General features: G+C 44.5%; 2 protein-coding genes across 7 annotated transcripts in view; one reads left to right on the plus strand and one right to left on the minus strand.

Annotated features, from left to right (window-relative positions):
- LOC128349505 (uncharacterized) overlaps positions 1-15,721 on the plus strand; it is a 99,597-nt gene that overhangs the window by 34,284 nt on the left and 49,592 nt on the right. The window lies entirely within an intron of this gene.
- The window catches only part of LOC128349506 (phospholipase A2-like), a 32,863-nt gene that overhangs the window by 15,809 nt on the left and 1,333 nt on the right, over positions 1-15,721 (minus strand). For 2 of the 6 annotated variants that reach the window (XM_053305908.1, XM_053305909.1), the window contains exon 2: positions 1,688-1,853. In XM_053305908.1, coding sequence (XP_053161883.1) covers positions 1,688-1,853 — 166 coding nt within the window. Of the gene's footprint in view, positions 1-1,687; positions 1,854-5,291; positions 5,854-6,275; positions 7,316-7,415; positions 7,671-15,721 lie in introns of those variants that run through there. The other 4 variants (XM_053305907.1, XM_053305904.1, XM_053305906.1 and 1 more) reach the window with 4 other exon arrangements.

The raw sequence follows: 15,721 nt of genomic DNA on the forward strand, positions 1-15,721 counted from the left end.
GGTAAGCTGGTCATGTATAAGTGCCACCATTGCTAGCTCACATTGAGGGCGATTTGAGGGCATGCTGAAACCACAGTCTATTTGCATTGTGACACCTGCACATGACTAGCTTACTGCAGACAGAGAGATGATCTGCGCAGCTTTTCAAGTGGATCTGCAGCAGCCACCAAGCCCATGGTCATGTGACTGAATTTCTAACTCATAAGCTGATCTAGCAAGAACAGAAGTGTTTTGAGTGTGGGGAAAAGAAGAATAGGAGAGGGAATGTGATAGGCAGTGTTCCCTCTAAGACATGCGTGTGTGCGCACGTTCACACATTTTTTGATGCCCGCTCATGCAATTTTAGATCCTGCTCAGGTTGAATCAGGAAGGCCTCATTCTGAATGCACGTGCGCACACACTGCCTTGATATTGCTGCCCAGAACAAAATTCCTTCTGCACAGATGAAAAAAAATTAGAGAGAACACTGGTGATCGGTTGTCCAATTTGTGTATTATTTGCATGTATCTAAAATGTTCAGAATGAACTACACAGAATATTACAAACTATGTATATATTTTATCCACAAGAGTCCGTTTGTTAACAAATATGGCACTTTTGAAAATCCTCAGCCCTGTGCACATGACCTGTGAGATCTGGGCTGGGCAATGTATCGCCTATACTGGAGAAGGTACAATAATAGTAAGCTTCTGCCTGAGTTTGTTTCCCAGCCCTCTGGTACTTTCTTTCAGCAAGGGACACCCAGAGCAGCTGGCACCATCCAAGAACAGGAAGGCATTTTGTTGGCACAAGAATCGGCATGTCACTATCAATGCTACCTGTTGTGCCAATGAAACCCTAGTGTGCATGTGGCCCTTATGAAGGTACATCTCACAAACCCACATGTTCTGTGAGGTTTTTGTTTCTTGTTTTTGCTTGCTTGGTTTTTTTTTTCTTTAACTACTTTTATTTCTGGAGTTACTGTTGAGAACTGTGAGCCCAGTTTAGAGGAATTATAGGGCAGGATGCTCTCAACAGCTTGGCTCAGAAGTTTTCTCTTATTTTTGTGAGAACCATTATTTTGGGGAAGACAAGAGACTGTGGCTTTGGTGTTTCTGTAGTGCCAACATTGATTCTATGCCTCCGGAAGGACCTTTGTGTTGAGATCAGGCACAGAAAAGACTTGTGATTTTGGGGGAATCCTTTGAGGGTAATTGTGTTCTGTTGTACATATTCATACCCTCAAGGAAAAAAAGCTTATGGGGTTCAGGGACATTCCACACAGATAAGCCCTAAAGAAGCAGTGCTAAAGAGTAACCAAAATCTTGGCTGTGATCTTTCAGTATCTGGAGAATGAGAATTTAATTGAATCAATCCCTAATGAGATTACAGTGGTTTCAAAGCAAGTTAAATGAGGGCACAGCAGCATACCTTTTCTTGCATTGCATTCTCAATTTAGCAACATGGCAATTTCATCCAGTATAATAGAGGAAGGTTTCATTCTGATCTCATCACATCGCCCACCACTTGCTGTTCACCACTATGTGAATTTTTTGCTGCTTTGAGCTGCCAACGTATGGTTTCCCACAGTTGCTCCTATCCATAGATAAACCTGCCATTTAAAGGGCATTCAACAGAGTGGGATGGATTCAGCTGAAAAACTTAGGGAAAGATAAGCATGACAACCGAGCAAAGAACATGCTCTTACCAGTCTGTTTTGTCCCTAGGCCAGCCTTTTCCTCCCAGGCCACAGTAGCATCCATAACCTAGATATGCCAATGGAGATCGTCCTGTGCCACATTTTATAGCTCCAGCTACTTCAAGTAGTCCTCTTTTCTGTAAAGAATGGGTCTTCCCAAGAACACCATTCCAAACTGCAAAAGCAGGGATATGATTTTACTGCATTTAGAAAAAAATATGATTATGAAATCTATTGGCTTTATTTTGTTCATTCCAGTTCTGAATTTTTGTAAATTATAGGTAAGACCTTGAAAAAAGTAGGAATGCAGTAATACATTATTCTCACTGTTACCAAAAGGGCTGCCTGAAATACCTCTGTCTGTGGATTTTGATTTTTCCCAACAATTGTGAAAGCTTTTAACCAGTTTGCTTAAAGCAAACAGATCAGCTGGAAAATGGAGACTGACTTGCTGACTGATGTCCAAGTGGTTGCAGATAACAATTTAAACCCAGGAAAAGTTTAGAGAAGGAGAAGAGTTTAATATTATACCTCTCTCCTGCTTTTTATATTAACACTGCATATACTTCAGGTAGAATGTGGAAAGTAAGTTTTTATAATGTGAATAAACATTTTGGCCAAAGTAGATTTTACATTCTCATTTAAACAACTGCTTTAGCTCTCTTGTTTGGAAATACTCTTATTAACAGCCTGGCTGTTACAATCAGCACATGGCCTACCTGCCTGCAAAAGCTTCCCTATTTAGTGGTGAACTATATGTCACACACAGATTTGTGCTCTTCCGTTAAAATTCACACTGCACAAACATGCCCTCCAGATGACTGATCAGGCAAATGGAAGGTATAAAGAAATGCTAGTGATAGTCGTATTTTCTATAGCAATTCTGGGTGTCCAAGCATTTTTCCTCTCACTTATATAATATATACTTGTATTTATGCATAATTTTAGTTCTCGTTAAGTGGAAAGGCAAGGGCCTGTGTAATCACATCTACTTCCAAGAAATGATGTAGGGCAGGGGTTCTCAAACGTGAGTCCCCAGATTTTATTTATTTAACACATTTTTATACAACTCCATACACAAGTCCCTGGGTGGTTCACAATCTAAAAACACCCCAATTATATCATCAGCATAATTAAAACAGTTTAGAATATGGATAAAAACTCTAAAACTTTAGAACTATAAACTAAAAGCCTGATTAAACAGGTATGTTTTCAGTTCCTTCTTAAAAACATCCAGAGAAAGGGAGGCTCTAATTTCATTAGGAAGCATGTCCCAATGTCCCATCATCCATAGCCCCAAAGCTCCCATCATCCACAGCCACAATGGTCAAGCCACTGTGGCTGGGGATGATGGGAGTGGTAGCCCAACAACATCTGGGGACCTGAGCTTAAAAACCCATGGTATATAGGCCTTACATCTTCATAACCCAAAAGGCACATTGTTGCATTTCCCTCAATTTGAGACTCAACCAAGAGGCTTCAGAAACAGATGTTGCACTATAAAGCTGAAGGAAACAAGTGAGAGTCTACTGCATCACCTTCAAACACTAGGCTTAACCACAGTGTTGCAGACAAAACCCCAAAACTGAAGACCAGTGTTTTCTACAGACTTGCTGTTGTTTTTCAGGACATTCCTGGGGATCAAATATGCATTCCTGAAAATGAAACGACCTCTCTTTGCTACACAGTACTCAGATCTATTTTTAAAAACTGAAGACTTACAACAGCTCTGTTGTTAGAAAATAAAAATCAAACAACAGCAGAAATGTCTGCATCATAACTGTCAGGCATATCAGCATTACAGAGACAGGCAGTCCACCCTTAGATACCTTAGTGCAAATGAAGCATGACTCTTGTATTTAATGAAAATACTTGAAAGTAACTTAAAAGCCTCTTTGCATTTCCAAGAGAAAGTGTTCTCTCTCTTTCTCAGTAATATGCACTGGAGTCTCGTAAAGTTTTCCTGGATTGTAAAGAACATTCAAGATGGGCAAGGGGTGACTTAAAATATTAAGACTGCACGGAAGTTAAATATATTCATTAGGTTACAAATTATGAATTACAGTTCCTAATCTTGAAAGAGTTCAAAAGAAAAAAAATTCTTGTCACAAATTGGTAAATATTACAGGACCTTTTAAAGCTATTTCAGTCATGAATTGGATCAGGGGTTCCTATAGTAAGAGCATTCATTTGCTGTTAACTATCCCATTAAATTATCCTGTTAACTATCCCATTAACTTTGGTGCTGGAGAAGACTTTTGAGGATACCAGCCAAGAAAACAAACAAATGGATCATAGAACAAATCAATCCAGAATTTTCACTCAAGGCACAAATGACCAGGCTCAAACTATCATGCTTCAGACACATTATGTGAAGACTCAGCTCCCTTGAGAAGTCCGTAATGCTGAGAAAAGTGGAAGGCAAGAGAAGAAGAGGATGGCCAGCAGCAAGATGGATGGACTTGATTACGACAGCAATGAATGCACCACTGAGAGACCTTAAAGGTCAAGTTGAAGACAGATCATCCTGGAGATAATCTATCGATGTGGTCGCTAGGAGTCGACACCGACTTAATGGCACTTAATCAATCAATCAATCAGTCAGTCAGTCAATCCCATTAAATTATTCTTCATGTGATGCATAGCCAGGGCAACATTGCTGAGAAAACTTGAAAAAGTTTAAAAACCTACAGCAATATTAGACAGGCTGAACGTCTTCTACAGGATGTGTAGGCAGATTGCTAAATGGTTACTTACTTACAAACATGTGTCTGGCAGTTGGGGTGGGTTTACAGGAGATCTTATGACCTCAACTCTCCTGGCATGATGGAGCTTACATTGGCAGACATTAAGATGCAGGAATGTGGAAGTCTCCAAAATGTCTTGGAGTAACAGTCTCACATGGTGCATCTATTATGAGGGAACCATTGCCATGAAAAACAGTTGATATGGCATTATAAAAAAAGACTCCTCTGCTATCATTTTTCTCCTATACATGAGGAAACTCCAAATACTCAGAAGGTCACTGGCTAATGGATGGAGAAGAGTGGGGCGGGAGGGGGGGATATTCACAGAAAGAATAACAAAGGGAGCTATTTGAATATAAGACAATGTATTCTGGCAAAATGTCCAAGCACTAAGACCAAGCTATTCTATTGACCTAACTCTAGTGAAACAGTTTTAAGCATCGAACAGCAGCCTGAACAATGCAATGTCCTGGTGCTAGCCCCACAACTAAAATAAGGACAGATTAAGGCTTTATGTCATTTTGAAAGTTTTATCACTCATAAATATAATGGAACATTTTGTTTACCTTACTTTTTGAGATTTTTAGCACTTGTAAGCATAATGGAACATTTGGTTTCCATTGTTCATATGCTCACACAATGCACAGTTGACACAAAAATCAGCTTGCGCAAGCTCAAGATTTGTTCTACAGTGACAATATGGAAGAGATAAGCTTACTCACCTAATTGTTTGCCTTGGTTGAATAGAACAATGTCTCAGTAATTAATCCTGTGCATAAAGTAGGGGGAAGAGGAGAAAGGCACAAAGGCATGGATGCTTTTATGAGATCAGCAGCTACGTCACTCAGCATCTCATTTGTACTCACCTGTCTGAAACAGCAGTAGCATCACCAGCCAAATCTCCATGGGGAATCAGCTCAGTATGACCCCAACCTTTTCACTTACACATTCATAGCTTGACTGTCTTAGGTTCTCCCTGTAGTTCTGCTGTTAAACTAAGCCAAGGAGTGGGTGTATATAAACAGTTCTCCCAGGCTGCTCCTCTACAGTCTACTTTCAGAGCTAAATATATGTGTCGTTAAAGGTGAGACGTTTCTTTCCAGGCTCCCAAGCGCCCACTATTCAGATTCTGTGGAAAGGCCCCGGTCTCAAACAACGCTTCTTTCTGCCAGCAGAGCTTGGTGCCTCTGTTTGCAGGTTGTTCCTTTTGGGAGGGGCTGTTAGAAGGGAATTAGACTGGCACAGTCTCTTGGACAGGTTTAGACATTGCAGCCACTAAGCTGGAGCTCCTTCCCTAAGCTGTTTGCTTGCAGTCCCCAGCTGACCCTTCTTAGCTGTTTCACGACTGGAGTTTCAGATCTGGCAGGTTGGTTTGTTTTTTAATCGAAAGACTGCAAAAGCAAAGTTCAGATGCATTTCTCCAAATGCCTGAGATTTAACAAACAAAGAAATTGAGGTGGTTCAGATTTGTTAGCGAATGAATGCTCATCTTTGGGTCCTCACTGGCTTTGCAGCACGTTGTTAAAGTATGGAGCAATCCTATGCATTTTTATGCAGAAGAAAGTTCCACTGATTTCAGTGTGGCTTACTCCTACATAATGACTGCAACCTTAAATTATTAATTTAGTGCTGTAGATCACTTAATTATTATGGCTTATGGGGTCAAATAAAGCTCTAAAATACATGTCTCCGTCTAGCAATCCACATGCAGCTTCCCAGGGTGAACATACATTGCCATTACAATGTGCATCTGGAGTGGAATCACCCAATGCAATCCTCATCCACACAGAATGGGTATATCAGAGGAAAAAGAAAAGGTCTAGAAAGGGCTGTTAGTCATGGCAACTTACTGATCCAAATTCATGGACGACTGGAATGTCAGGTGTTGAGGTTAAACAGCAGAGTGTGCCATTACCTTCATGCATTGCTTATATGCTTCCAAAGGCATTTGGCTGACTGCTTTTGGAAGAATGCTAACATACATGGGTCTTGGTTTCAAGGCAATTCCTGCTTGCTTGCTTGCTTGCTTGCTTGCTTATTAATGAATGAATGAATAAATAAATAAATTAATTATATTTGTACACTGCCCCAAACCTTTGTGTCTGGGTGGTTTACAGCAACATAAAACAAATTTTAAAAGAAATTAAAACTGTAACACAATTTAAAACCACAAGTCTCGTTAAAAAGTTTGGGCGAATAAATGTGTCTTTAGAGACTTTCTAAAAGTTGTCAGAGATGGGGAGGCTCTTATTTCAGCAGGGAGCGCATTCCAGAGTCTGAGGGCGGCAACAGAGAAGAGCCATTCCTGTGTTGTCACTAGACAACCTGGTGGCAACTGCAGACAAACCTCTCTGGATGATCTCAAAGGGCAATGGGGCTCATAGTGAAGAAGACGTTCTCTTAAATACCTTGGGCCTAAAGTTGTTTAGGGCTTTATAACCAGCACCTTTCATTTTGTCTGGAAACTTATTGGTAGTTCTTTTAATATTGGGAGTAACATAGTCTCTCTGAGATGAACCGTCCAGAGACAACCTGGCTGCCACATTCTATACCAACTGCTAAGAGAGTAATTATGAACAGGAAGGACAGACACAAAGGAGAGAGAGAGAGAGAGTTCAGAAAGATCACATGAGCCCCAGGCAGGAGTGGAGGGAGGCTGGCGGTGGTTCGTGTTCGGCCACTGCCGCAGCCCCCTGGCAACGCCTCATGTGTCTGACATCAGATGCAGCAGGCTGGCTAGCCACACCCCCACATCTGATGTTAGGCACAGGGGCGTGGTCTCCCTCCCAAATGGGGCCCAGCCCCATTTGGGAGCAAAATCACGCCCCCCGAGTATGACATCAGATGCGGGGTGTGTGTCTGGGGCCACGAGGTGCGGCCCCTGGGGGCCGTAGCCCGGGTTCTTTGAACCCATTTGCCCAATGGTGGCCCCACCCCTGGCCCCAAGCTATTTACTATGGGGATCTTTCCCCCCATCTGTTGAGACCTACTTGGAAGTTACTAGAAGGTAGCATGTTGCTGGTAGCCTAGCAACCCCGACATGCATTCTCCTACCAGAACTGATCATGCTAACAGGCTGAAAAGTTCAGAGCACACTTTGCTAGCTCAAGATCAGAAACGAGTTTCGAGAATTCTAGAAGCCAAGGCAAGATACAAAGTTTTAATGCATTAAAATGTTGTAGACATGAGCCCTATTTACACAATATGTTCAACACACATACCATCTGTGCATAGTGTACTCACATACAGGTTATTTAAATGTTATGTTCATGTACATACATGTACAGTAGTACACTTCCTACTTGTTCTCTACTTTTAAAATGCACATATGGTCATTCACACTAATACATGTACATGTGTATAGATACCTGCATATATACAACATAATGAGGCTGTTCACACAACTGTGGCAGTGGCGGGGAAGGCGGACAGGGGAAGGCAGGGTTCGACCTACCTTTCCCCCAGACGATCCATACCCAGACGAGTAACTGAGCTGCATGGCTCATGCACCCAGATGATGGGCACCAACGCAAGCCATGTGGCATTCTGGAGGCCAGGAAAATGAACCCCAGACTCCAGGTATCCCACAGTGCACCACACGATGAGCACAGTGCACTTGGGGAATCCCCTGTGAGTTGGGCACTCTAGGCACCTGGCTCTGTATGCGTTTGGACTGTGTGCAGCCCGAGTACACACACAACCCCGGCCCTGTGGTTGAGGGTGCACTTGTGTCCTCTAGCCCTGGTTAAGGGCTGGGGTTAAAAGTTGGGCTGGTGCCAGAGGCAGTAGCAGGATCAGCCTGGGTTAGACTGCCTGTGTGCACAGCCTCAATGTCTGAACAGGCCAATTGTGTACTGAGGTGGTACACTGACTTTTTTTGCTGTTCGGTCCAAATTTGAAGTGAGTTCGAACTAAACCATGGTTCTTTACTTTTAAAGGTGCCTCTCACTGCCCCACCTTCAGTGCCACCCTCACCTTAGTTGCCACCCTAATTGAACTCAGCTTGAACCGGCCCACCGCAAACCGGGTTTGCTTTCCTGAAGGGTGGTCTGGCTAGTGATTGAACTGCTTGAACTGCGTCAGTTCGTGATGGACTTGTTCATGATCTAACCGTTTCTGTAAACCCCTATTGTGTACTGGGTCTGGAATGTTAGTCAGAATGACAATACTATGACAATTCAGACATCATATTGTAATCCTGGGGTCACCCTCATGCTGTCTTGTGTGCTAATTCCCTGCTCCATTTCTGGTTTAGCTTATATGCAGATGATCCACCCTCTTGCATATCTGTTCTCTAGAGATTCAGGGGAGAGAGCTGAATCCTCAAAAATGACAACTCTAGCACATGAAAAAAAATTGAACAGGGTATCTCGAAGGGAGCGGGGGAGGACAAAATAGGATGATTTACCAGGGACAGATTCCAGAATATAATGTTTGTCCCTGATAAATAGGGAGCCTGTGTATGTCAACTTTAAATGCATGTGTGCACCTGAGAAATATATCAACTTTGATTACTATGTGAATTTAGAGAGGCCCATCTAACTGATTATACTTGTATTTATATAATACCATCAGTGTGACACAAACAAAAAGAACAGGCCCCTGCCTCAAGTAGCCAGGAGGGCATACCAAGGTTGGAGTGGGCCCAGAGATGAGATTTTAAAATGGGCCCCCACTGCCTTCCTCTCCTTCTCCTGGCCCGATGTATGTGCTAATTATCCCAACTAGTTACAAGGTGTAAATAACAGAAGAACCAACTAAATACACACACGCACACTTCACAATATATAGTGATATACACTGAATACTATATATTTGTGCTATTTTTAATCAGGGGCGTAGCAAGGTTGTAGTGGGCCCAGAGACAAGATTTTAAAATGGCACCCCCCTCACTGAAGCTCTGGACAATACAAATCATTTAATGGTACTAGAGAAAGACATGCTGTTCTGGTAGCTCCAGGTCTTAACACTCACATCAATTTCAGAGGATGAATACAATTGAAGGAAGCCCGTGCACGGCTGGGGGAGTCAGTCATGTGACTTGCCTCTGGGGGCCCTCCCCAAGGCAGTGGGCCCCCAGACAACTGTCTCCCCTTGTCCTATTATAGTTACACCCCTGCTTTTAATGCCTAGAACACACTAGAGGTAAGAGTATTTATGCTGCTTAGCTAGATAGGAACCCACAAGCCTCAAAGGTTTTGTTTGGGCTCTAGTCCACAAAAAGCCTATGCTCCAAAAAGCTTTAATATCCAAGACTTGTTGAGTGGTTTGTTAGATTTCCGTACCACTTTTCAATCACTTTAAAGCAAAAGTCACATCCTACATCTCCCCACCATCACTCCTTAACACTCTTTATGTCCGATTTGAGTTCCTGTATTCCAGATCTCTTACAACTATAATTTACTTGGAAGTGGGGGTGAGGGTGGGTGGTGGGTGGAGAGGGAATGTAAATAGTGAGTAGCCTGTGTCTTCTTATGAGCTTATAATTATCATCACACACATACATACACACTTAGTGCCATCAGCTGCCTGAAGCAATGATATACTTATGCCAGCCCTGCTGGCCTCAGGGACCAGGGAGAGAAAGAGCCAGGAAAGCAGGAACAGTGAAGAGGGGAGGAGATACCTGGAGTGGAGGAGGAGGAGGAGAGGAGTGATGTTGCCATCAAGAAAAGGAGGTGAGGGAGGGAGGAGGATCCCTCGGGGATGGTCAAAGGGAAGAAGACAGGACGTTTCCCTCCTCCACAAGGACACGTAGAATTTTTAAAAAGCACAAGTGCCACCGCCACTGTCTCCTCCCTTCCTCCCTCAGCTCGTGCAGGAGACTTTCTATCCTGGGCTGCAAGGCACCTGAGCAAGCACAGAGGGCAGGGCAAGGTGAACCACGGCCTGGTGACGGCGACACACAGCACCCCACAAAAAGCTTCCACCTCACCTCACCTTACTCATCTGTTTTCGAGGGAGCAGGGAGGGGAAAATACACAGAAAGAGAGACAACAAAGTCTCTGGAATGGGTGTCAGGTGGCTCTGGAGGGCCGTCAATCCCCCTGCCGGGGGAGGAGCTGCTCTCTCCTCTGCCTCCGAAGCCGCCGCACTGCGGCCAGTATTTCTTCACAGTGCCGTGGGCCAAAGAAGCCCCAGAATTGGGGTGTGTGTGTGTGTGGAAGGCCACCCCATCCACACCCTAGGGAGGAGAGACCCAGCCCTGCCCGTGCTGCTGCCACTGCCCCCCTACCGCTGCCGCCCCCCAAATGCAAATGTGTGCAGACAGGATGGGAAAGACTCGTGCCTGCCAGTGGGGGCCAGTTCATCAGAGCCTTCATCCAGAGCCTTGTGGGGGGAGAACTGGAGGGGCTTCTTCCCTTCTCTGGCCCCACTAGTCGGTCCCAAGACAGTGGCAGTTAGGACAGAAGGATATGCCAGCGGCAGACGCCCCCAACAACAGGGACCCCAGCAACAGGGCCCTTTGTGTGCTCAGCATGCTGAAGGGGGCTGCATCCATAATATGTGGTGGTCTGATGGAGGCAGACAGGGCTGTGCCCTGCGAAGTTGGCGAGGGGGAGGGGGAGGGAATGCAGAGGTTTCTGCTGGGGAGGCGCAGGAGCAAGCAGCACAGGCAACGATAACCTACCGGCTGCTGGGGGGTCTGGCCCGCTGATCCCTGGTGCTGATCACCTGCAAGAGGAGGCGGCGGTGGCAGTGGCAGCAGCAGGAGGAAACCTCAGAGGCTCTCCACATGCAGCCAGCGTGTGTTTGCTGTGCCCGCCCCACCAAGTTTATCAAGGCGGCTACTGCTCCCACCTTGCTGGGTGCAGCAAACACACACTGGCTGCATGTGGAGAGCCTCTGTGAGCCCTGACAGGGAGGAGCCTAGGCAAAAGAGCTATGGGGAAAGGAGGAAGAGAGAGAGAGAGAATGGAATACCAAAGCCTGGGGGCAGTGGGCTGCAATCGGCGGGCACAGTTGGGATGGATCATGTGACTTGCTTCTCGGGGGGGGGGCTTTGAGGCAGCAGGCCAGGAGACAACTGTCTCCCCATGCCTAATAGAAGGTACGCCCACGCAGGAGGAAAAATGAAGAGTGGATCTGCGTTTAGACTTCTGACCTCTATGAAGAAGAGCTTCTTTATCATCTATGTGAAATATGGACATGGCTATTTTTATCATTATGCTTTGACCACTGGTAACTTTTCTCTGCTTCATCTCTTTCTGCTGAAAATCAACTTGATCCTGTTCTCTTAACTGCATTTCTGATTAGTGGTGGCTGCTGTTATTATTTGCAGCTGTCCAATAGTGGCAGCTCCCCATGTAATGGCAGATGGATGTGTTTTGCCATGTGTTGCAACTTGTCTTTTTTATGCCTTTTCTAAGAGAAAGGAAAAACTAACCTTGGTATTTTCGCTACACAAGTATAGCTATAGAGGCCAAGGACCAGACATCCTTCACATCTCCCCAGTGGCTGTTGCTGGTGTCTGTCTTATGTCTCTCTTTTTAGATTGTGAGCCCTTTGGGGACAGGGAGCCATTTAATTTGATTTGATTTGATTATTTATGTGTAAACTGCTCTGGAAACTTTAGTTGAAAAGTAGTATTTGTTGTATTGTATTGTATAATGTCACCAGTTATTTGGAGTCATAATTCTATTTTTCCCCTTCCTGTTCCAGTACTTTAACCACCTTCATACTTGAATGGCATTCATAAAATATTCATTTAAAAAAATAGTGGCTGACATCTAGATTAAGTTACTCAATATTAGTCTCATGAATAACTGTAAAGAACTACTTAAATTCAATAAGACTTCTACTGAGTAGTGTTAGAGGACAGATTTACTCCCTGTCGCTCGTCTCTTGGTTAGGTATTTTTACCGGACACCAGTATCAAGGTTTCAAACAAAGCTTTATTTCATTTTTAGCAAAAGCTTTTGGGCACCCCCAGTCTGACAGGCCATCCATCTTTTATACTCTGCCATAAACAACATTCGCACCTGCGCATCAAGCCAATGTATTACTTTAACCCCCAAAGTTCCAATTTGCTTCCAAGTGCTATATTTCCCACTTACACTTCTCAAGACATCTGGCTTCCGGCCTTGGCCTGGTTTCCCCTCCCCACATTGAGACATTCTTTTAAGCAGTGTCATCATAAAATATCCTAAGGCGTGGGGGGATCTACCAGCACCTGCAAGCACCATTGATAGAGCGTATATCATAGTTAGCTAAGTGCTGTTCAAACCAATCATGCTTTTTGGCTGTTAAAGCAAATTGCAAATAATATTCCAACAGTAATTTAGTCAGGATGTCAGCCAGAATTTTACATGCATTTAAAAAACAAAAAGCTGCCAACCAAATGAGAACATAACAAGAAGTTCTAATCCCAGACTCCAAATCTCCTACAGAAAATGGTGAGGTGTCTCTTAAGAACAACCTGTTAGCTGTATAATCATGCTCTTGTCTGCTGAAAGGAAACTTGAAGAGGGGAGAGGGAAGAATCTCTCATTATACTAACCAAAATAGGATTTTCCCTTCCATGAAAACACACACTACCCACATTATTACAACCTGCCGATTTTGGGTGCTATATTTTATCCTGTGTCCCTATGAACTTTGTGGCTTGGGCTAACTTCCAGCTTGTCTAAGCATTACTGTTTATTTCCTAGCACATTCACACAACCTTCCTAGGACAGCAATGAAGGAAGAAGGATTTTCATTCATTCTCTCTCTATGTGGAAGGAAAGAGAGACAGATAGGAGAAGAACATAGGGGACATACAAAAACTAATGAAATGAATGGCTGCTGAAATTATTTGATGGTAAAAATCCCCTGACAATTTAAGACCAGAATAAGACTTTTCTTAGATGGCTCTCATACACCATCAGAATAACAGGAATAGTTAACACCAACGAACTTGCACTATGTGGAGAATTATCTTCCTGTTTTGAGACAAATCTTTAAAGGCAAGCTCAATTGCCATCGCCTCTCACCCCCTCTCTTATGCAGTTTGTCACTCTGCCAATGTACTAACATTGATCTGGCTGGAAAGTTTAGGAAATGAGAGAGGCACTGGAAACATACAGGGGAAAGGGACCATGGGATGGTAAAAGAAAATATGAGACATCTAAAATTGCCAGAGGAATCCATACAGGGGCCAGAATAGTTGAAAAATGCATTTCATGCATCAATCATTGTATTTTTCTGAGGAAAGAATGGGAGAAAGTATAGCCAGCAGTTCTAAGTTTACTATGAAGGAGATATAGTGAAATATTCCAGTCCATTGCCCTCCTCAAGGGGGCTAAACTAAATAGACACTGCTTCCATCTAGTGGAAAACAAGAAAGAGTACAAAAACAGATGACTGCAACTCTCCTTTTCACTCTCAGTTCCTCTTAGAATAGAGAAGTAACATTTTTAGACTGAGAACTTCCGTCGGGGAGCAGTGGGGAAAGACAAGAGCTTTTTCCTCATGTTTTAAAAGATGAAAACACTAGGAAAACTGGAAACACATACAATACTTATGTAATCATAATATGAAGAACTGAAGTAAAGCTGTGCCGTTGAGTTGGTGTTGACTCCTGGCGACCACAGAGCCATGTGGTTTTTCTTGACAGAATACAGGAGGGGTGTACCATTGCCATCTCCCGCTCAGTATGAGAGGATGCCTTTCAGCATCTTCCTATATCACTGCTGCCTGAAATAGGTGTTTCCCATAAACTTACCAGTAGGGATTCGAACCAGCAACCTCTTGCTCCCTAGGCAAGTTACTTCCCGCTGCGCCATTAAGGTGGCTAGCAGTACTTATAATATTTAGCCACATTTTATAGCTCTGGACACTTTACTGTATAACATTGCTGAATGTCATGCAGTAGTTTAGGGACTATGAAGTACTATGGAATTAACTTGAGCCCTATGCGGGCATTATGAACCTGGGTATAGTATACCTGGGTAGATAATGAATGGGAGCACATCAGCCAACCCTGTTCCCTGGATTCAGTACTTGTTTGAGAAGGTCAGTACTGAACCCAGGGACATTTATTCTGCATCCTATATAATAAGATCCCTGGCATGCGTCCGTGTCTCGGACAAAGGATGGTGTCTGCGTCCGTGTCTCCCTCGGCTGTTCTGGGCATGCATGGTGCGCGTGCACAGAAGAGCTGAGGGAGACAAGGACACAGGCGCCGGCCACCATGTTGGCCGGTTGGTCGGCCCGGCTGCGGGGAGGCCAGAGGGGGTGGTGGCAGGTCCGGCCCGGCCGCAGGGAGGCCAGAGGCGGCGGCGGGTCCGGCCCGGCCGCAGGGAGGCCAGATGCGGCAGCGACGGGACCGGCCAGGCCGCAGGGAGGGCAGAGGCGGCGGCGGGCGGCACTCTTGGCGGCGGGGGCGGAACTGGCCCGGCCGCGGCGAAGCCAGATGCGGCAGTGGCGGGTCCGGCCCGATCGTGAGAAGAACAGAGACGGCGGCGGCAGGTCCGGCCTGACCGCGGGGAGGGGGAAGACGGCGACGGCGGGTCCAGCCTGACCGCCGGGAGGGGAAAGACGGCGGGGGCGGGTCTGGCCCGGCTGCAGGAAGGACAGAGACGGTGGCGGCAGGTCCGGCCCGACTGCGGGGAGGGAAAAGGCAGCAGCGCGGCCGGCAAACACAGCAATGGGCATAAATTTTCAAGAGACTAGCGCCCGTTATTTTAACGGGCTGAAAGATACTAGTTCTATATATGTTTACTCAGAGGCAACTCTCAATGTATTCAGTGGGATTTACTCCAATCTACAAGTCAATAGAATTGGAATCTTATAAATATCTGCTCTGTACAGAAACCATAATTACCTAATACTGCAATAGTTTCCCCTCCCCCCATAAATCTATCTTATATACTTATTAGGAAAAGTAAAAATAATTTTACAAGATTACTTTAACAAGCAAAGAGAGATTTCATATAATATTTGTTAGATACTTTTCTAAGATTTCCATGTTGGGGCCTCAGGCAAAACAATCAATTGTCTCCGAAATGTTCTGGATTTTCACATCTCTAATCCCTTCACCTGTCCCCCAGGGCATAGAATAGCAAGAATTACAAAATGGATCATAATATCTACAAAAAAGACATTTTAGCTGCCAGTCATTTGAGCTACAGGCACAAGTGTAATTATAAAGGCAAGAGGGGGAGGCATCCTCTCCTTTTAAATATCATTTTTATTCTGCTCTTCCTCCAAGGAGCTCAGGGCAGCTCTTCCTGTCAACAGAAGTGTTGTTTTTAAATACCGTTCTCTTAACCACTTCCCTGCTGTTCACAACAAATCTACTAAGCCTGCAGCT

The sequence above is a fragment of the Hemicordylus capensis genome, chromosome 3 (assembly GCF_027244095.1).
Source record: "Hemicordylus capensis ecotype Gifberg chromosome 3, rHemCap1.1.pri, whole genome shotgun sequence".
NCBI classification, from domain to species: Eukaryota; Metazoa; Chordata; class Lepidosauria; order Squamata; family Cordylidae; genus Hemicordylus; species Hemicordylus capensis.